The 22,073-nt window shown below is 34.3% G+C and overlaps 1 protein-coding gene across 1 annotated transcript; it reads left to right on the top strand.

Moving 5' to 3' along the window:
- Nucleotides 1–1,894: 1,894 nt before the first annotated feature.
- On the top strand, nucleotides 1,895–20,409 carry LOC118499147. Its single transcript, XM_036019356.1, has 6 exons — nucleotides 1,895–2,109; nucleotides 3,401–3,484; nucleotides 11,920–12,018; nucleotides 13,415–13,627; nucleotides 15,830–15,936; nucleotides 20,197–20,409. Exons 1-6 carry the CDS (start codon nucleotides 2,019–2,021, stop codon nucleotides 20,386–20,388), a joined length of 786 nt encoding a protein of 261 aa, XP_035875249.1. The 5' UTR covers nucleotides 1,895–2,018; the 3' UTR covers nucleotides 20,389–20,409.
- The last annotated feature ends 1,664 nt before the right edge of the window (nucleotides 20,410–22,073 follow it).

Here is a 22,073-nt window from a genome sequence, read left to right as displayed (position 1 = left end):
GCTCCTCAAATGTCCCAAGGATACCATATCTAGCTGCTGCCTATTGAGTTGCTCCCGCACTTTTGTGACGGGGCAGGGTTTTAGGGAGTCATCAACGTCAGGCCAGCAGAGTTTATCAGGCCCAAACAGACCAAATATGATCCTATGAAGGGAGTGCTCTGCACTGGCTGGGCACGCAAGGGTAAAATGACCCCTGTCCTAAAACCATATAACTCAGTCTGTTCCAGATTTTGTCAGGAGCCTGATCTCAGGAGGGATGGGCCGCCAGGATTTGGGAGGATGGGACTAGTAAATCACTTGTGAGTGGGAGGTGCTGGTCTGGCTTGGAGGAATGGTGGGGGAAACGGTCCCTGTGCCAGAGCCACACAACTTAGTCTGTCCTAGATTCTATCTCGATCTTGGCATGGAGGGGCCACCAGGAGTCAGGAAGAGGGGCCACTGGGATACTTGGGCTAGGGAATCACTTATGAGGGGAAGTTGTCAGTCAGGTTCATGGGAAAGTGAGGCGATGGCCTCTCACCCCAAAACCACACAGCTTAGTCACAGACACACCCTGAATTTTCCCAGACCTCTACACCCCATCCAGGCAGCTGACTCCAAAGAGCAGGACCAGTCCTTTGGACATTTCCACCCTTCTTAGTAGTATCAATATGGCTTCTTTTAGAAATCCTTGGTTGTAACACTTCTCTTGAGGTAGTCTTCAGTTGGTTATCCAGGTTACTTGCTCTATATTTCAGCAGCAATTCCAGATGGGTCTTGAGAGGAAGTGAGTGTAACTTCCACCTACTCCAACCCTATTTGGATTTTTTCTCATTTTATTTGGTTAGCCCCTTCATCTTTTTTTTCTTGATGTGTCTAGTTAAAATGTGATCAATTTTGTTTATCCTTTTCAAGAACAAGCTCTTGGTATATTGATCTTTTTTATTGTTTATTAGACTCAATTTAATTTCTCTCTGCTCTGATCTTTATCATGTCCTTCCTTTTACTCACTTTAGACTGTTTGTTTTTCTTTTTCTAGTTCCTCTATGTGTAAGGTTAGATTGTTTACGTGTGATTTTCCTCTGTAAGCCTATTGCGCAATGCTTAATCTCTCTTGAAAGTCAATACAGGTGTCTTTATTAATGAGAACATTTAACAGTTTCTTTACACTGAGCAATACTGGGATTATTTATTAATGAATTAATAATTTATCCATTTAGAGATACCAATTGAAGATGTATCATATGGTTGTCAATATGCCAGATAATCAGGACACAGTGAGCATGCTGTCCACTGACTAATCTTGTGCTGGATCACAAGCAGGGCACTCGGTCTCCCTGAATTTCAATTCTGCAATCTTTAAAATAGGTTAATATAAATATATATACTACTTTCCTCCCCAAACTCAAACAATCAGAAACCAGATCCTATTTTGATGAGTGCACTCTAAAGAAAGAACTGCCACTTTAAGCTATACCAGCCTTTTTTCTTGTCCATTAATATACTGTTTGTAACTTCTCAGGACTCTCTTTAATTAAAAAAAAAAAAGGAAGTAAAAAAGGAAAAGAAAAACATTTTGTTCAGAATTAACTCACCTGTGGTTTTCTGGGAGTTAGTAGTGGGTTAAGTACTACGTGAAATTATAACAGTGTTTTCACAGGCACAATGTGATTAACAATTTCATATATGCAGGAATAAATATACTTGAATTTGTATTTTCACAGGGTAGTCTTGAGTCTAGGTATCTGTATGGTTTTTCCACAAATTAAAAAAAATATATTTATGCTTAAAACCCACATTTTTCTCTTAAGATCATTTCTTCAACTTGATGCTTTACTGGAGGAAGTTAGAAAAGGGAGATAAGACATGTGCAGAAGTAACAGTTCTGTTTTTGACACACTATTTTTTGCTTGTGTTTTACAAAGGCAGTCCACTCAACCTCGTCCCCATATGCACGAATCACCCAACAACAGCAAGAACAACTTCAGGGTGATAGCACAGCGCACAGAGTGATTGAATTGTGCTTTCTTTGTTCAGTAATGTCTGAGGAAGTGACCTATGCTACTCTCAAATTTCCGAATCCTTCTAAGTCAAAGAAACTCCAGGAAAGCTGCAGTCTCAAGAGAACAGGTAAGATCCTCTATGCAGGATCAGACAGATCAAAGGCTATTCAGCTATACTACTGGTGGGTCCTCCTGGCTTCAACTCAAGGCTGTTAGACTCTTCTGAGATTCCATTATGGAGTGCTAGTTCATAATAAAGTTGCTATGCCAGACCCTACATTTATCTATCTTATTTAGTTTGTAAGATCATTATAGAGTATAAAAGAAGACTGTAGTCAAAGCTTCTGGAAATCCAGATTCCTGGTGTCACCACAATAGCATTTCTTGTATTTTTTAGAGATTATAGGCTATTAGGGGAAGGAAAAACAGTAACAGCATGAAAATAATTCTCTAGGGTTTTAATTTAACTGCTAAAAGATATTAAATAGACATATGCTATGAAATTCAAAGGACCATCACACTCTACTCAGTGATGTGAACATTTCTTTCTAAAATGGAATAGACTGAAGCCTCCGTATTCCAACATAATTCCAGTCCACATAATTGCAGTCTGTTGTATCCAACAATTCAACCCCTAGAAAGTTAGATATAACACTGAAACAGTAGGAAGATAACTTTTGAAAACATCAAAATCATATTTACTGAAATATTGTTATTGCAATGAGATATACGGTTTCTTGTGCATTCCTGAGATTATTTTTGTTCTTTGTAACTTTTTATTTATATATTTTAATATTTTTGTATGTTTTTAAATTTGTTTTTAAGTCTTTTAGGTTTTAATGTAAAATTACATTTATAAATATGTGGAACTTTTAATTTGCTTATTTACCCCAAAGTATTTCATATTCAAATGATGAAGAAAAAGCAGTCCATATAAGCAAATCTGATTACAGAATTTTAGGCATTGGGTTAGTAGATTACATTTTAGAGACAAATTTCCCAAATAGAGTCATCCTTTTTATGATGTTTAATGAAGGATCTGTGTGTATAGAGGTATTATATCATCACCATCCAATTAATATCATAGACAACTGATCTCAGGAGGTTATAAAACTGGAGAAGCCATTTATGTTCAGTCACATATTTCCCAATCCTAAACAATTGTTATTAAATTTTTCATAATATTTGTATTGTTTTATTGTTTATTGATCTGGGTAGGTTGCTTAAATTTCACTTTTGTATAGGGTCACAAAGAGTTTGTGTTTTAAGAAAAATATCTGTTATCAAAATCAAGTCAAAAATAGTGGGGATATCTGAATAGTTCGAAAGTAAAAAGAGGACTAGAACAAAGAATGATTTTTTAATTTTTAAAATACTTTTACATTTTTCTCCCTGTAAAGATAATCATGAATTGCCAGAATTGGAGCTGAATGGTGCAGCTGAAAACAGACCAGAGGCAGCTGAGAGCACAATTGAGGTGGCAGAGAGCAGAGCCATGAAAGGTAAGAACTATTGGAATAAATAGAGCCACTGGGTCAAAAGGAAATTTAAAAAAAGACATTATGTGAGATGTTGTGGCATAAAAATTAGAGATTACTTTTAAAAATCAAAGGTAGAAAATTTTTGAGAAATGAAGTAAGGAGGGTAAACACAAGGTGATAACACTCATGCCCTGTATGGGAAACCATCTCTTTTTTTATTATTTTCTCCATCTACCCCCAGAGTTTTCATATCCTTTTCTGGATTTTTCTTATTTTTATAACACTAAACATCCCAATTTTTATGATTATATCCTTTTCTTATATTGTATGGGTGATTTTTCTTAAATTGTCTTTTAATTTTCCCATCAGAAAATATGTTCTTAGTATTATTTTATTTCATCAAATTCTTGTTTTCTAAAGGCTCTTTATAATATTTTATTTTTATGTATATAGAACAATCTTACCTTCTCTGATGGGTTTTTAAAAATTATATTTTTGAGTCAACCTTATTGAAGTATAATTTAAATACAAAATAATATTCTCATATTTACTGTATAGTTTATTGTATTTAACAAATACATATCTATGTACCACCAAAATTAATATACACCATATATTTGTCACCTTCAAAAGACACTTGTGTGACTTCCAAGTTATCATCATTGCATTATCAACAGTCTTAGCTGCAGGTAATCATTGACCTGTTTTCCATCATACTGGACTATTCGGCCTGGTCTAGAATTTAATAAAAATTAATTTGAATAACATATAGTCTTCATGACTATCTTTTTTCATCAGCATAACTCAAATTTTTTTCAAGTATATTTTAGTGATTATGCTATTACAGTTGTCCCATTTTCTTTCTCCCCTTTATCCTCCTCTACCCTGTACCCTCTTTCCCTTCAGCATTCCTCCACCCTTAGATCATGTCCATGGGTCATATATATAAGTTCTTTAGGTTCTCCATTTTCTATACTATTCTTAACCTTCCCCCGTCTATTTTGTACCGATTATGCTTCTTATTCCCTGTACCTTTTCCTCCCATTTTCACTACACCCCCTCCCTGCTGATAACCCTCCATGTAATCCCCATTTCTGTGATTGTGTTCCTGTTTAGTTGTTTACTTTGTTTTTGTTTTTCTTTTTTTTAGGTTTGGTCACTGATATTTGTGAGTTTATTGTCATTTTACTGTTCAGTTTTGATCTTCTTCTTTTTCTTGGATAAGTCCCTTTAACATTTCATATAATAAGGGCTTGGTGTTGATGAACTCCTTTAACTTGACCTTATCTGGGAAGCACTTTATCTGCCCTTCCATTCTAAATGATAATTTTGCTAGATAGAGTAATTTTGGATGTCAGCCCTTGCTTTTCATGACTTTGAATACTTCTTTCCAGCTCTTTCTGTCTGTAAGGTTTCTTTTGAGAATTCAACTGACAGTCTTATAGGAACTCCTTTGAAGGTACCTGTCTCCTTTTCTCTTGCTGCTTTTAAGATTCTCTCCTTATCTTTAACTTTGGGTAACTTAATTATGATGTGTCTTGGTGTGTTCCTCCTTGGGTCCAACTTCTTTGGGACTCTGAGCTTACTGGACTTGCATGTTTATTTCCTTCACCAGATTGGGGAAGTTTTCTTTCATATTTTCAAGTAAGATTTCAACTTCTTGGTATTCCTCTTCTCCTTCTGGCACCCCTATGATTCATTTGTTGGAACATTTAAAGTTGTCCCAGAGGTTCCTAAGCTCTCCTCATTTTTTTTGAATTCTTGTTTCTTCATTCTGTTCCTGCTGAATGTTTATTTTTTCCTTTTGTTTCAGATCATTGATGTGAGTCCTAGTTTCTTTCCCTTCACTGTTGGTTTCCTGTATATTTTTCTTTATTTCATTTTGTGTAGCCTTCACTTCTTCCTTTATTTTATGGCTGTACTTAATCATTTCTGTGATCATTCTAATTACCAGTGTTTTGAACTCTGCATCGGATAGGTTGGCTATCTCCTCATCACTTAGTTCTATTTCTGAAGTTTTGATCTGTTCTTTTATTTGGGCCATATTTATTTGTCTTGGTGCATCTGTTGCATTGTAAGGGGCAGAGCTTTAAGTATTCACTATATTTAAAGGGCAACCCACTTCACTATGTTGTGGTGCAGTCTGGATGAATGTTTCTTCTTTAACTCTCTCATTGTCAGACTTCCATGCAGTTTGATTTTTTGGCAGTTCTGGTTGTTTTTGTTTTTAAATTGATTGTTGTCCATCTTTTGGTTGTGCAAGGAAGCAAAGCATATCTGGCTATGCCTCTGTCTTCGCTGGAAGTCCTCATTAGCATAGTGTTTTTGAAATTCATCCACATTGTGCAGATTAGTAGCTAATTCCTTTTTTGCTGAGTAGTAGTCCATTGCATGGATACGCCACAATATTTATCCATTCACCTGTAGGTAGATGTTTTAGTTACTTCCAGTTTGGGGCTAGTACAAATAAAGCTGCTTTTATGTGCATGTCTTTTTATAGACATATTTTTTAGAAATTATATTAGGTAACTATCTACCTAGGAGTAGAATTCTAGATTTGATTGGAGTATGTTTAACTTTATAATAAATTGATTGTCAAAACCATTTTCCACATTTACACTTCCACCAGGAAGTGCATTTACAGAAATTTTGAAATTTCATCATTGTGTTAGCTTTGCTTTTTCTAAATTGCTCATCTGTGTTTTATTTTTCCCTCAGTCTTTCATGTTGTCAGTTTTCTTCAAATATCTGGTGATGTTTGGTTACCTGTAAGAGTGTGATAACAAATCAGTTTTGTTGGCCCCATGTGTATATGTGATTGCCTTATTAAATGTAGCCTAGGTGGACTGGAGCAATTCACTGAAAAACTGCATTGTCAATGTTGGTAGATTTTTTTCACTGTCTTTGGCCAGTTAATTGCTCTGGAGATGAATCCTCCAATACACTGCCCCAGGCAGTCTCCTAGGAGAATGGATGAGAGAGGGTAACTCAGTTTTGTGGAGTGGAAGAAAAATACTGATGAGGGGAGTCTGCTTGTATCTTACATGGATATTTAAGCACATTTTCAGTTTTCAGATCACTTATACCTCCACATGGAAAGTACCTGATATCATCAATTCCTGGAGCTGTTTTGGGTTCTTAAATGAGAATTATCTTGCTTCTTTTGTTTCCTCTATGCTGACTTTGTTTCAGTTTCTCAGGGCTCACAAAGTTACTAGTCTACCTTCCAAAATTTCATTGCTTTGGTTTTCTTCCTCTTTTTTAAATCATGAATCTATGCCTTCTTTAATCCTCTTTCTACATTTTATTGGAGTTTTTAGAGAAAACCAGGAGAGAAGAATGAGATCTATGTATAACAGTTAATTTGAAACTGATCAATCAACATTTCAGTTAACTCAAATGTACTTTTATTCTTCCTTTTTCCTCATTTTCTATTATCAAATACCTCTCCTGAATGGAGCTAGCATAGACAGAGCATTGAAGGTATGTACAGTATATGTCCAAAACTCGAAATTCCAATGAGATGAAGGGGTAATGGATTTGTTTATTTCTGTGTTAGTTAAGAGATTCCCAGAAAAGAAAAGGGCCTAGTCTCTTGATATTATTGGACTCCATATAGGAAAAGTGGTGCCAGTCTTCTTGTGTCGTCTCAAGAGAACTTACTATCTTTCTGGCCTCAGAGGATTAGCATCTAAACTGAACAGGCATGCAGAACCAATCCTCTGTAATTCTAAATCATAGAGCATGCTAACCTTTGCATCTGAGAAAATATTGGACCGGGTATCGTTTTTCATGGATCATAGAATTAACAGCTTGTCATCTGATATTCCCTTGACACATAGTGAAAGAAATATGTGCTTTCCATCATGCATAGGAGTAGAATCATGCAATGGTTCTCAAAGTACTCCAAAGCTTATTGTCAAACACAAGAGTAAATAAAATTAAGACAAAAATAGCTACTGGTCTTAGGGGACTCAGAGGCCAGAAGAGGAACAAAAAGCCAAAGACTCCAAACAATTCCTGGAAGAGAAAGACAAGCACAATAAACACCCAACATAATAACATCATTTAAGATATTAAGTTACAGCCTCACGAAAATTTAAACTAAAATAACATGACTTTCACTGTAATAAATTTAGTGGATGAATTGAAAGAAAAAGTAAAGACCCTTAAGGCCCCGTGCATATCCTGGAAGATCATATGGAAGAAATTATTCAAAATTAAAGAGATATTAAAATCATGATAGACTTGAGTAACAAAGCAAAGTGATTTAATAGGTAAATACTAAGATTCTGTAAACAGCAAAAATAACAGATATAAACAAGGGAATAATTAAAGGACAATTAGATACCTTCTAATACTGAGTAAAAATGGAGAGAAATTATTACCATTTACTCATCCTAAATTCAGAAAATATATAATTCATCCATTCTAATAAAATAGAAAATTATCATATACTTCAAGTGAGAAACATACTCAAGAAATTTTCTAAACACAGAAGAATTAATAAGGGAAACTTTAGAGGAATGTAAAAAAGTAATAGCTGATGATGGGATGACTACAATAAAAATTATAATAGTAAGTGTTAAATTATTTTTGCGATGAAATAAATGTATTCCAAGAGAGAGTTTTTAATAATCTAGGACAAATTTTACAAAATTCTCACATTAAAACCTAAGATCAGGGAGAGAAAGGGTGAGGAAGATATTATAAAAGCTTAGGTTGGGCAGTGGGATTGATAATTATATATAACATTATATTATTATAACTCAGAAACTGTAAATTATTAGAGTACTTTGGTGGAGGCAGTAAGGTTGTTGTCTAAGGGCTACTAGAAGAAGAAAGATATACAAGTGGAACTTCTCAAGTACTAAGAAAAAGTAAAAAAAAATTAAGTCTGGATTACATCAGGAAAATGGATGTTTAGTAATGATGAAATTTATAATTCATGAACTAAATCTAAAAACCATAAACCCATATACACCAAAAATATTGAGGTAAATATATAAAACAAAAATTATAAAAGGAGGTTTTATTTGAAGTAAATCTGACTCAGGGCTTTTATATACTACTTTTGTTACTATAGAATACCTAACAAAAATCTGATAAATATGAAATAAGTGATTCAATAATTAAATTATTACACTTATTTAATAGATATAAATACACATATTTTATATAATTGTAAATTCTTCAGATAGTGTATCTTTAGAGCAAAGAATAATTTACTTTTTAAAAACCTACTAAATATTAAAATTTTAGAAATTAATAGACCTCTATCTTCCTGATTATAATACAATAAAAGAGTTATGATATTAGAATAATCCAAATAATCTTAAATACTTGAGAAAAGATATATTTCTAATAATATTTTGATTAAAAAACAAAACAAATGAAATTACAGATATTTAAAATGTAACACAGGACTTCCAGCAAGATGGAGGCATAGGTGGATGCACCGTACCTCCATGCACAACCAAGATTAGAACAACAACAATTTAGAGACAGAATAACACCCAGAACTGACAGAGAATTTATCTGAATGGAAGTCGGACAGCCAAGAAGTTGAAGTAGACCCGTTCATCCAGACCGGTAGGAGGGGCTGAGAGGAGGAGCGGGCACGTGGAGATCAGGGAGAACTGGGTGCAAAAGGCAAGCAGGAGCACGTAAGCCTTCCGGGATGTGCAAGATTGCAGCGGTGGACCCTGAGTACACTAGCAGTGGCTGGAGGACCCAGTGAGGCAGCATTGTGGACGAGGGCAGAGCTCAAAGCCCAGGATCCCAGGGAAGGGACTGAGGTCCCAGGAGAGCGGAGCTACAGCCATTCTTCCCTCCTGCCCCCGCCCCTGACCCCACACATAATGTCACAATCTAGCGACTGAGGTGCCCAGCCCAGGTGAACACCTAAGGCTCCGCCCCTCACCATAACAAGAGTGACTAGACCAGAAAAAAAAAAAGGAGAGAGAGAGATATGTCTCCCACAGAAGAACAGATCAATCCCCCAGGACTCATCCTTTTGAGCGACTAAGAGATAGCCAATCTATCAGATGCACAGTTCAAAACACTGGTGATCAGGAAGCTCACAGAATTGGTTGATTTTGGGCACAAATTACACGAACAAATGCGGGTTACCATAAAAGAGATGAAGGAAGATGCACGGGGAACAAAAAGTGAAGGGAAGGAAACTGGGACTCAAAACAATAGAGTGGACCAGAAGGAAGAAAAAAACAACCAAGCAGGAAAGAGTGAAGAAATAAGAATTCAAAAAAATGAGGAAAAGCTTAGGAACCTCCAGGACATCTTTAAACATTCCAACATCCAAATTATAGGGGTACCAGAAGGGGAAAAGGAAAAGCAACATGTTGAACACGTATTTGAACAAATGATAAAGGAGAACTTCCCCATTCTGGCAAAGGAAATAGACTTCCAGGAAATCCAGGAAGCTCGGAGAGCCCCAAAGAAGTTGGACCCAAGAAGAAACACACCAAGGCACATCATCATTACATTAGCTAAGGTAAAAATGAAGGAGAGAATCCTAGAAGCAGCAAGAGATAAGGGGACAGTAACCTACAAAGGAGTTCCCATCAGACTGTCAGCTGATTTCTCAAAAGAGACCTTACAGGCAAGAAGGGGCTGGAAAGAAATATTCCAAGTCATGAAAGACAGGGACCTACATCCCAGATTGCTCTATCCAGCAAAGCTCTCATTTAGAATGGAAGGGCAGACAAAGTGCTTCTCAGATAAGGTCAGGTTAAAGGAGTTCATCATCACCAAGCCCTTATTTTAGGAAATGTTAAAGGGACTTATCTAAGAAAAGAAGATAAAGAAAAAATATGTATAGTAAAAGGACAGCAAACTCACAATTATTAACAACCATACCTAAAGCAAAACCAAAAGAAACTTAGCAAACAACTTGAACAGGAACAGAACCACAGAAATGGAGACCACATGGAGGGTTAGCAACAGGGGAGTGGGAGGAGGAGAGAGGGGGAAAAGGTACAGAGAATAAGTAGCATAGAATGTAGGTTGAAAATAGATAGGGGGAGGGTAAGAATAATATGGGAAATGTAGAAGCTAAAGAACTTATAAGTATGACACATGGACATGACTAAAGGGGGGATATGGGTGGGAGAGGGTGCACAGGGTAGAGGGGAGTGAAGGGGGGAAAATGGGACAACTGTAATAGCATAATCAATAAAATATATGAAAAATGTAACACAAAAATATCTTTTTGAAAACAGCTAAAGCTATCAAAGAGAAAGATTTATCACCTCAAATATTTCATTATCAGAGAAGAAAGAATAGCCAAACTTAATAAATATTTTTTACTTATACTTATATATATTTTATTTTTATTGTTTATGCTGTTATAGTTCCTGCTTTCTCTCCTTTTGTCCACTTTCAATCTCCACATTGTTGCCCGTGTCCATGGGATGTACATAAATATTCTTTGGTTAATCCCTTCACCATCTTTCATCCCATCTTTCTCCCATCCCCCTACTTCCTGTTGCTGTTTTGTTTATTAGTATATTGTGTTCATTAGATTCCATGTATAAGTGAAATATGTGGTATTTTTCTTTCACTGAGTGGCTTAATTCACTTACATAATTTTCTGGGTGGACCTGGAGAATATTAATGCATATTTTAATAAGAGTAAAATAAATTAAGAGAGAATCAATGAATTTAAAAGTTTAAGTTAAAAATAGAATAATTTTAATGGGAGTAAGTGGGAGAAAACTGTACTTGAACAATGATTAAAATAAAATTAAAAAACAATAAAAAAATAGAATAATTTTGAAGACAGAATCTGAACACTGGTTTCATTTAAAGGAACCCAATACCAAATTAAGGAAAAATGACAAAAGCAAAATTATCAGGTATTAGGAATAGTTTTAAAGTATATCCATAAACTGGGAGAGAATAAATATGTATTACTATAGTCTATGCAAATAATGGCAACAAATTTGAAAATCTAAAGGAAATGGATGATTTCCTAGGAAGCTGATATTAAAGAGAACACCTGAAAAGATCAATCATCAGAGAATGAGTAGGAAATTGGATTAAGTAATACACTTCAACACTAGTGTGAACAAGTAAGGAAGAATATCCTGCAGGTGGTCAACACTGATTACATGGAGATGGAAGATAGACCAAGGAAAGCAAGATTAGGAAGATGGGGTAGGGGGAAGACTGATAAATTATAAACCAGGCAGTGTCCATAAAAATACTCAGAATATGACTATTACATTTATGTGAAATTGTGCTTTTAGTGTTAGATGTGAATCTAGAGAATTCACATAAATGGGGACTGCTTGACTTTGCAAATTATTTTTTTCATTAAAATAAAGTAGAGTTAAATGGTCTTATACACTCAGGTGCAGAGGAGGTTAAGGAAAGAGAGAGTAGCATCAAGTGTGTTTTTCATCTCATTCTTCTGAATTTGTGCTTCCTCATAGGACGTTCTAATCCATGGAAAGTGTGCAGCCTTGTGGCTTTCACTGTGCTGATGCTTAATTTAGCAGTGATGGCTGGACTGGGATATCTGATGTTAATGGGTAAGTTTCCCCTTTTCTCTGAGGCTATTCCTTCATTTTATCATGTACATCACATTATTCTGATATTGTGTTACTTAATATTTTAAGTACTAATGTTTTCTCAAGCTCTTCACACACAGTCTCACTTAATGTTCACCCAAACCATAACCTATAGGTACATTTTTTCTCAATTTCCAGTTCAGAGTGTCCAAAGTACTTTTTAAATTCTGTATGATTAATAAATGATCAGTGGAAAATCTTTGATCATATATGTGTCCTTTTATTTTACACTTTATTGTCTTAACACCCTTTTGCCTTTCATGTTTCTATCTTTTGCTACATTGATCATATTTTTTCTTTTCCTTGAATACTTCCCAAACCTCTGCCATAGTTTATTTCTTTAAATACCCATTAATTATTTATTTGAGCATTAAAAGACTTTTTTAAACACTCCATATTTTGGCATGTGTCTGCCCGAGCCTGGATGCTGGTGGGAAGTGCCCTTCCCCATTCATTCCTTCCCCCAACAGTAAGTAGAAAGGCATCCTGAGGAAATAGAAACTGATTACCACTATAATTGCTAACATTTCTTGAATGCTTATCTTGGTGATTTTTATCTCATTCAATCTTTATGGAACTTAAATTAAAAATTAAAGTTTCTATTAATTTGCAGGGCTGCCAGGTAATTAACATCTATCTATCAAGAAAAGCCAGGTTATGTTGTAATGATTCACAGAATAGATAGCTTATGAAACTTTCTGGATCTTCTGAAGTTCTTTTTTTTTAAGATTTTGTTTATTTTTAGAGAAAGAGGAAAGGAAGGAGAGAGGGAGAGAAACATTGATGGGTGGTTGCCTCTTGAGTGTCCCATACATGGGACCTGTCCTGCAACCCAGGCATGTATCCTGACTGGGAATTGAACTGGTGACCCTTTGGTTTGTAGGCCAGCACTGAATCCACTGAGCCACACCAAGCAAGGATGAATCTTCTGAAGTTCTTAGAGACATGATCCCTGCCTTTTGATTTTTTTCTTTAATTCTGAGGCATGTGCTTACAAACTCTCCTTAAATTATGGTTATAACTTTTCAAAAAACTCAAATTCACAACACATGGGCTCAGGAATACACTGAATTACACTGTCTTTTATTTTGAAATTTCTGCTTCATGTAGATTTTTTCCATTTTGCATTTGAACTTATTTGGGCATTTCCATAAACAAGGAACTAGTGAACCATTGAGTAACAAATCATTTTTAGCTCAATTAATTTTAATCTTAAAAGTATGTAGGTTGGTGTTCTACATGCATGTAGCTATCTTTTAATATGTTTTCTATTAAACTGTTAAATAACTACTATAATATTAATATAATTTATTGCAAAATTTTGTGTTAAAGCCTAATTTCTTGCCATGAATTATAGATTACCAAAACCTCTCCTTCAGCAATGGAACAGCACATGACAAGCAACAAAACATAACAGAACAGTTGGAGAAAAGTATAACATTATATCTGGATATGTATAAAAATATCTCAAGTGAGCACATTTCTTTCAAACATACGTTAGAAAGCACATTAAAAGAGTTGAAAGAGTATACCTCAAAATGCCACGAGAGAGTAAACCAGACGGACAAAGGTGAGTGAAATCATCTATTTGTTTCATATAGTCTCATCAGTAATTTAGGGTTCTCTAATTTTCTCTAGCCTTTTCACTGGGTTCAAAATCTTGAACAATTTCTGAAATTTAAAAGAAACATGGAAATATGTTAGCCATTTATGAATTCTTTTATAAAAAACCTTTTTTTGTCTTTCTTGACTAAGTTTCCTTGTATGTTATTTAACCATTACTTTTATCAAACTAATTTCCTTCTCTCTCTCTCATTAAATTCAGTTCTCTTAAATCCCTTCTTTCTTCTTTTTTCTTAATTTAAATTCCCATTTTAATGGAATTTGGTTGGGTATATAGGAAATAAGTATTCTGTATATATGCATGTCTGAAAAAGGTCTTTATTTTTGGCTGGATATAAATTTGAAGGTTAAAAATTAATTTCTTTGAGGATATTGAAAAGATTGCATCATTGTCTCTAGCAAATAATGTTTTTAATGTCTGTTCCCAGTGTGATTTTCATTCCATAAAAATGACCTAATTTTAGCTTTTAAATACTTTCTTCACTTTTTAGGAGTTGAAATCTTAGGATGTTCTGTGTATGAGTATTTTTTAATCATTTATTTGGGGTGCATTTTGTGGGCTTTCTCAATCTGAAAGTTTATTGCAAATTTAGGGAAAATATTTGCTATTACTAATAAGTTTATGTTTTCTACTTTGTTTCTTCTTTTGTTTTCATGACATCTCTGCTTAAAATGTTAAAATTTGCAAATTGTCGTCTCTTTTTGGTTTTAGACTATGGGAGATTTTCTAAACTTTATCAGTATTTATATTGATTATTATTTTGACAATTATATTTTTTAACCTGATAAAATCTTATGTGATTCTTGAGAGTTGTTTTTTGTAGCATCTTGTTTTTACTTTGGGAATCATCTAAGTATGCTAATTAGAGGAGCCATTTAAAATATGACTCTTGTCTTTCCTATATTTTTCAGGGGGTGAGGACAGATAGGGTTTTTTCTTTTTCTTTTGTAATGGGAATTCTCTGTCATGTGCTGGTGCTCTAATATATGTTATAATTCTTGCTTCTCTGTTCACATTTAAGAAAGAAATGAATGGTTGGTTTGGGTTGACACTATTGCTATTAACAGTATAGGTTTTCTCTTAGACTTCTCTGGAGATGAGAAATCTACCTGGATATTTTCAGAGTGGAAACCAGGGTGGAATGTATGAACAGAAAACTTCCCAAATGAAGATGGTTATAAAGTGTGGCACTAAGCATACACTTAGGCTTTACTAGATAGTTTATTCAGTTTCTTCAGGGAGGAACCACATCATTTCCCCTGCTGAAAATCCTGTACCATCTAATTTGTCTTCCTTTCACTCTTTACTCTTTCCTTTCTTACCTTCTTTCATTATTAAAAAAAGTGTCAAGCACTTGAGAAGAGACCTTGGTAATATACAGTTTTCAGCATAACAGTTTAACAATTCTTCATCTTGAAGATCTTATGATATGATAGGAAAAGCAGAGGAGTGAACAGATAACTATAACTCAGTGTAAGAAATGCACCTAATCATAACTATATAATGCAAAAAACAATATAGTTGGAATGGATAGTCAAGACTGGATTAGGGTATAATATTCAATGCTGGGAGTGAAAGCATATTAAATAACAGTGATGGACAATAGCCTGACACTCTCAGGAAAAGTTCAAGGTATTCAAAATATGTGTAGACTGATAAGGAATAAAATTAGAATGACATTAAGGTTCATGGAAATAATGTGGAGGGTTTGGATTTTAACCTGAAAGCAATGGCAAAACACTAAATAATTTAAAGCAACATTACTGGAAATAGCAAAGTGATGAGGTTTCTGTAGAGAATTTAGCATAATAGAGATGGACTAGAGTCTTGTTGCAATGATCTAAACACACTGAAGTTTTCTCTGAGTGCTTTTTATAATCCCTTCATCATTTTGCTTCCTCCGTATCTATAATTCTTCTATCTCAGATTGTTTCAGATCCATATCCCATTTAACTTCATATCATATTCTCTTCCTTCTCTCATATGTTAAACAATCACTTCATTTAACATATGGTTTGTTAATCATTTCAATATATAATGCAGGTGTTTGGAAATTCTGATATATATGCTTACTGATTGTATATCTCTGCATGCATATTATGCATATGTGTGTAACAGTGTGAAAGACTTTCCTTGTTTGCTTTTCAGACCTCAGATGTTGCTCATGCTCAAAGGCATGCGAATGTCAGAATGAGAGCAAAAGTAATTCCTCCTCCCTGAGATGTGACAGTGAAATATTTCAGAATAGAACTCAGGTCTGTGTTATGATTTGTAGTCTGTTCACAGAAATATTTTGGTATTGTTAAGGGTACAGGTAAGACAAATATTAATCCTTGGCTGTTACTAATAAATGGTCTTTATACCTTTTATGAGTGACCCCTCCCTCTGAGGGGAGTCATTGGAGAATTCTTATATCACAGGTTCAAATAGCAAGAATATACAATTGTTAGAGTAACCAGTCCATGACACAACAGGTAAGTTATTGAAGTATACACACACACACACACACACATCTGTGGCATTTCTTGTCCCCTGTAATTGCTTTTGAGGCATATATTAATAGACATTAGATAAAAACTAAAGCATGGAATTCTCCTCCCTCTTATGGTGATTGTACACTGATGAAAAATTATAGTTATGACTATAGTCCACTTTGTACAATTATATAAATAATCTATCTTATTTTTACATGTTACAGCCCTACTTAGCATTATTAAAGTTAAAATACAAAGAAATCAGGTAAAGTTACTGCAATGTTCATGATTATTTTGCTGTTACTGTTTTTATTAATATTTGAGTGAAAAAAATGCCAAATTCTTAACTGTGGAATGCTCAAACGCTTACTATCCATCAATATCTAGTTGTTTAATTTGCTGTAATAACATGCTCCAACCCAACTGATCTTGTTATCATAATTAATTTGAATGAGTTTCATGTCTCTGTGATTTTTGCCCTTTATGATTTTATTACCTTATTATTTTGTTCTTTTTGAACTTGAGTAATCCAACTCAGTTTTCAGGTGTCAATTTTGTTGCTTCTTTGCAAATATTATTGTCAATACAGGGCTTTCTCTTTCATCATTATATTTTTAGTCAATAGCTTTGAATGGGTTCTGCTAGATTTTAGCTTCTTGAAGATAGAAAATGTATCTTATTCATTATTGTATATCCATTTGTGATACTGAGAATACTTTAAATCTAGCTGAATTATATACAAGGCTTCTTCACATGTTTGATTTTTAAAAATTGTGATCTTTCTATAAGAAAATGAGTACTTAGAACGTCAAAGGAAAGATTTTTCATTGGTTTAATGCATTATTTTGATAATTTATTAAGGATAGAAACACCTCAATCGAGAAAAAAGTTAAAAAATAGTTAAGAAATTGAGAAAAATTAAGAGATAGGATTAACAGCCAAAGGGGGAAATTGGGACAACTGTAATAGAATAACAATAAAAAATTAAAATAGAAAACTTGAAATAAAATTGTTTTAGGCTAAACCTAATTAGGATTGAGGTATGAAGAAAAGAGAGCAGATTATGATAATTTTAAGTTTTCTATCTTGAATTTACACATAAGAAAAAATTATCATCTGGACAAGTACATGCAAAAAATGAGATTAGACTACCAATTTAAACCACACACAAAAATAAACTCAAGATGGATAAAAGACTTAAATATAAGTCATGACACTGTAAAAGTCTTGGAGGAAAACATAGGCAAAAAAAAATTCAGATATTTCATGTAGCAATATTTTCACTGATACATCCTCTAGGGCAAGGGATATAAAGGAAAAAAATAAACAAATGGGACTACATCAAATTAAAAAGCTTCTGCACAGCTAAGAAAAGATCAACAAAGTGGAAAGGGAACCAACTGTATGGGAAAACATTTGCCAATGATATCTCAGACAAATGTCTGATCTCCAAAATATATAAAGAACTCACATGACTCCACACCAGAAAGACAAACAATCCAGCTAAAAAATGAACAAAGGACCTGAACAGACATTTCTCCAAGGAATAAATACAGAGGGTCCAGAGACACATGAAAAAATGCTTAGCATCACTGGGCATTAGAGAGATGCAAATTAAAACCATGAAGAGATACCACTTCACACTGGTCAGAATGGTCATCATTAATAAATCAACAAACAACAAGTGCTAGTGAGGTTGTAGAGAAAAGGGAACCCTAGTACGCTGTTGGTGGGAATGCAGGCTGGTGCAGCCATTGTGGAAAACAGCGTGGAATTTCCTCAAAAAACTAAAGGTGGACTGCCTTTCAATCCAGTGATCCCACTGATGGGATTATACCCTAACAATCCTGAATCACCAGTTCAAAAAACCTATGCAGCCCAATGTTTATAGCAGCACAATTTACGATAGCCAAGTGCTGGTAACAGCCTAAGTGCCCATCAGTAAATGAGTGGATCAGAAAACTCTGGTACATTTACACAGTGCAATACTACACAGCAAAAAGAAAAAAATTCCTATCCCTCATTACAACATGGATGGAACTGGGGAGTATTATGCTAAATGAAATAAACCAGGTGGTGAAAGACAAATACCATATGATCTCATCAATAAATGGAATGTATCAACAAAACAAACAAATGAGCAAAATAGAATCAGAGACTTGGAAATAAAGAACAAACTGACAGTGACCAAAGGTGAGGGGGGAGGGGCATAGCAGGGAGAAAGAAGGGGAAGGGTCAAGTCAAGGAACACATATAAAGGATCTATGGACAAGGACAATGCAGGTGCGGGGATTGACTGTTGGAGTGGGGGGTTATGGGGTAGGGGATAGCAATGGGGAAAAAGGCAGGACAACTGTAACTGAACAACAAGAAATAAAAAAGAAAAAATTATCAAGTATATGTATAGGATTTTTATGTTTGGAACTGATATTGAATGTAAACATTAATATGTCAAATTTATGGTACTTGTGAGAATCATGTGAACATAAAATGCAAGCCTGGGGGTGAACGGGAGATGACAGTAATGGAGAAATTTTTTTTAAACGTATCCACCAATGATTTTATTAAACATTAATTACTTATCAAACATTTATCAATGTTTACCATATTTTTGGGAATAACACATGAGTTATCACCATCAAGGGGAATTTGAGCTTTGTAAGGAAGCTTTGGTAAATTAAAAACTATCCAAAATGACTTGGTAAATTGAAAAAAGGAGAAGCCACAGGATAAAAACCCACATATCCACACTATATGTGGGTCAGATAAATAGGAAACTAGCACAACTGTTTGAGAATAAGTGATTAAAGAAAAAGGGAGAAAGAACAGAAGCTGATGGAAAAAAAGGAGTTTCAAGAATACTGTAAAAAACAGTGAAAATACCTAAAAAATGTTACATAATGCACAAGTGATGACAAATACTACATGTTATATGCTTATAGTGAGCCACAGACTGGAAAAGGCCTTTCTATCTAATATGCTATTTAGCCTTAAAACAATTTATGATATACCTATCATTAACTCTAAATTTCAAATGAGGAAATTGAAGTTCATAGAGAATAAATAAATTTTCTTAAGGTCACATGAGTAATAAGTACCAGAATGCAGGCTCAAATTATAGTCTACCCATTTTTGAAGTCCAACATGTGACTCAAAATAAAGTGTTAGTTAATTAAAAGACAACTCAGGCAAGAGTGTTATAAATAAAATAATGTGGGTTAAATATTGATAACATTTGATTATTTTCAAACAAATATCTCCTGTGTTTACTAAGGTCTGCGACATAGGCTAAATTCTGGGGATGTAATAATAAGCCCTACCTTTATACATCTTACAGAAGCTTTTATCTAAGGTGAATCAAAACAGTAAATCATGCAAATGGTTATTTTACTCAATAACGGTCTTTCATATATTAAAATGAAAAGTACAGTGCTCAGAGAGAATAGAGATGGCTTTAAATCTGAATGAGGAAGAAGCAGTAAAATAAAGCTTAAACTCCAGATTTTCTCTTTCGAGTCTTTGAAGTTAGTGGAAGAGAAGTTATGTTTTATATCACTAAAGAAAATCCATGAGAACAGGAGAGTTTTAAAGACATTATTACTTACTTCAGGGTAGGCCCCAATGAAGTGAGAAAGATTGAAGGAGTAGGAGAGAGGTAGTAAGTTGGAAATTTGTGGGGGTACTCATTGGAAAGTCTAGTCTTGAATGAGTGGGAACCATTCTGCAGTGAATGCAAAAAAGAAAATTACAACCCCTACAGATGTAGATATGGTGGTATTTGGGGGACTAGGAACTTAGCTCATCTGATACTTTCTGCTTTTGCCTATCATCTGATGAATGTTAAGAGTGTAGTGATATTAAATAGGAAACTTGAAAAAAAAGAAAGTTTTAAAATTTCTCTAGGGGAAAGGGGACAAGGAACCAAGAATAAGTGAAATGATTGTTGAGTGAAATTTTGATGACATGAATCCAGTTTTATTGTACTCGAATTAGCTCCCAGAGGTATAAAGGAGCAGTAACTGATGTTTCTTTTGTATTTAGCTGTTCATTACATGTCTTCAATCACCTGTCTCCTTGAAGGATCTGAATTGCACATCCACCAAGATGAAAGAAGATGTCATAGCAGCTCATGTTTCAAAATTATGTAATTTGACCTGTGAGTTAATCTGTTCCTTCTATCTTGTCAATAATGAAGGAATGCCTGGTATACTAATTTTGAATATGTTTCTCTGACTATCACCTGTGTAAAAGGAGTCCTTGGAGACACAGGAGGTAGAAATTCAGAAGTCCTTGGAAGAACACAGGAGGTAGAAATTCAGAAGCTTTGCTATATTTCTCTGCCTTCCCTTTCACATTACCATCCCTTGATTTTCTAAGGCACTAAAGTATAAACACAAAATGAAATGGCAGTCAAGGGTATTACCCTGTATGATATAAAATAAAGTGCCCCTGTGGAACCAAGAAAACTCTGCTTTGATTCTACTACTTTACATGTTGTATAAAATAATATGTTTACACACTTCATTAAATGAAGATTATGCATAAGTATTTTAAGAGAGTTATAATCAGGGTAACCATATGACTTACTGTCCAAACTAGGACACTTTTGAGAGTGAAAGGGAGTACTATTAATAATTACATCAAGACACTGGGCATAAATCAGAAGTGTCCTGGGCAAGCCAAGGTTACTCAGTAACTTCTTAGGTGAAACTGGGAACACAAGGGCAAGAGGGTAGCTCAGGATCCTAGACAGTTGAGGGCTCCTGTGAATTCTCACAGGAGGATAGAGAATCACCATAGCTATTGTCACTTTGTTTTCTTTTATCAAGGAAAGAATTATATGTTTTGGATATAGCAGATTGGATCTGTGAGGTAATTGTCTCTTTTTTAAAAAAATAAATAAAGCATACAACTTATTTTTATTTATTTTTTGTTACAGGTTTGGCATCTTTTTAAATGTTTCAAGTGCTGAAACAATGAAGCATGAAGTATTCAATGGAAATGAAGCAATTGGAAAATTGAATGACTCTAGTAGTTAATATTTGTGAAAACAAAGTAGATATGCCACATTTTTAGTCCTAGGTAAACACAAATTTATAGCTTATTATGTTACAAAATATAAATATCACAGGTAAGCTGAAACTATGCAAAAAAAAACCAATCTCAGAATCAAAGGAAAAATTTTATTGTTTTGTGACCTTAAAATCTTTTTCTCAAGACATTAAAACTCTATTACTTTTGATTATAAGTAAATATGGGAATAAAAATAGTGAAATTAATATTAGTATATTAGAAACATTGAGAATTAAAGTGGTTTATTTCATTTTTTTAAGAGTAGCATGAACAATGGTGCAACTTCTTCTGTGGTCCAACTTACTAAGCAGATTGAATATCCTTTCTGTGCCTTAGAAAATTGCCATGCTCTTTTCTAGGCTGGGATCAGCTTTTAACATTTTTATCCTCTGTGGTCTTAAAGACAAGAAATATTTTCAACAGTTCCTTTCATGTGATGTTTTTGGCTGGCATCGTTTCCTCCGGGTGTCTTAGTCTTCTTCATTGCAACTACCTTTCTTATTTATGTCAATACATTTCCTTCAGTAAGGTCATCCGAATGCATATCAAGACTCTGAAATGATGGCAGTGTCACCATTTCTCCAGTTAGCTATCCCTTCTTTAATTGTATTTAGATTCTTATCTGCACAGTGTGGTAAAAGTTCCTGCCATACCTCTTTCACTATTACTTCCTGTTAGGATGCTTGAATATTTTCAGTGGTATGCTTGATATTATTTTTTTTAATTCAGCTAAAGAAATTACATGACGTAGAGTCAATAGCCTGTCCAAATGTCCATAAAGAATAAGATTTAGAGTCTGGTGGTAAGAAACATATTTTCACTCTAGGCCCTAAGAGAATCAGTGT

The sequence above is a fragment of the Phyllostomus discolor genome, chromosome 2 (assembly GCF_004126475.2).
Source record: "Phyllostomus discolor isolate MPI-MPIP mPhyDis1 chromosome 2, mPhyDis1.pri.v3, whole genome shotgun sequence".
Lineage (NCBI taxonomy): Eukaryota > Metazoa > Chordata > Mammalia > Chiroptera > Phyllostomidae > Phyllostomus > Phyllostomus discolor.
This window is presented reverse-complemented; position numbering and strand designations above follow the sequence as displayed.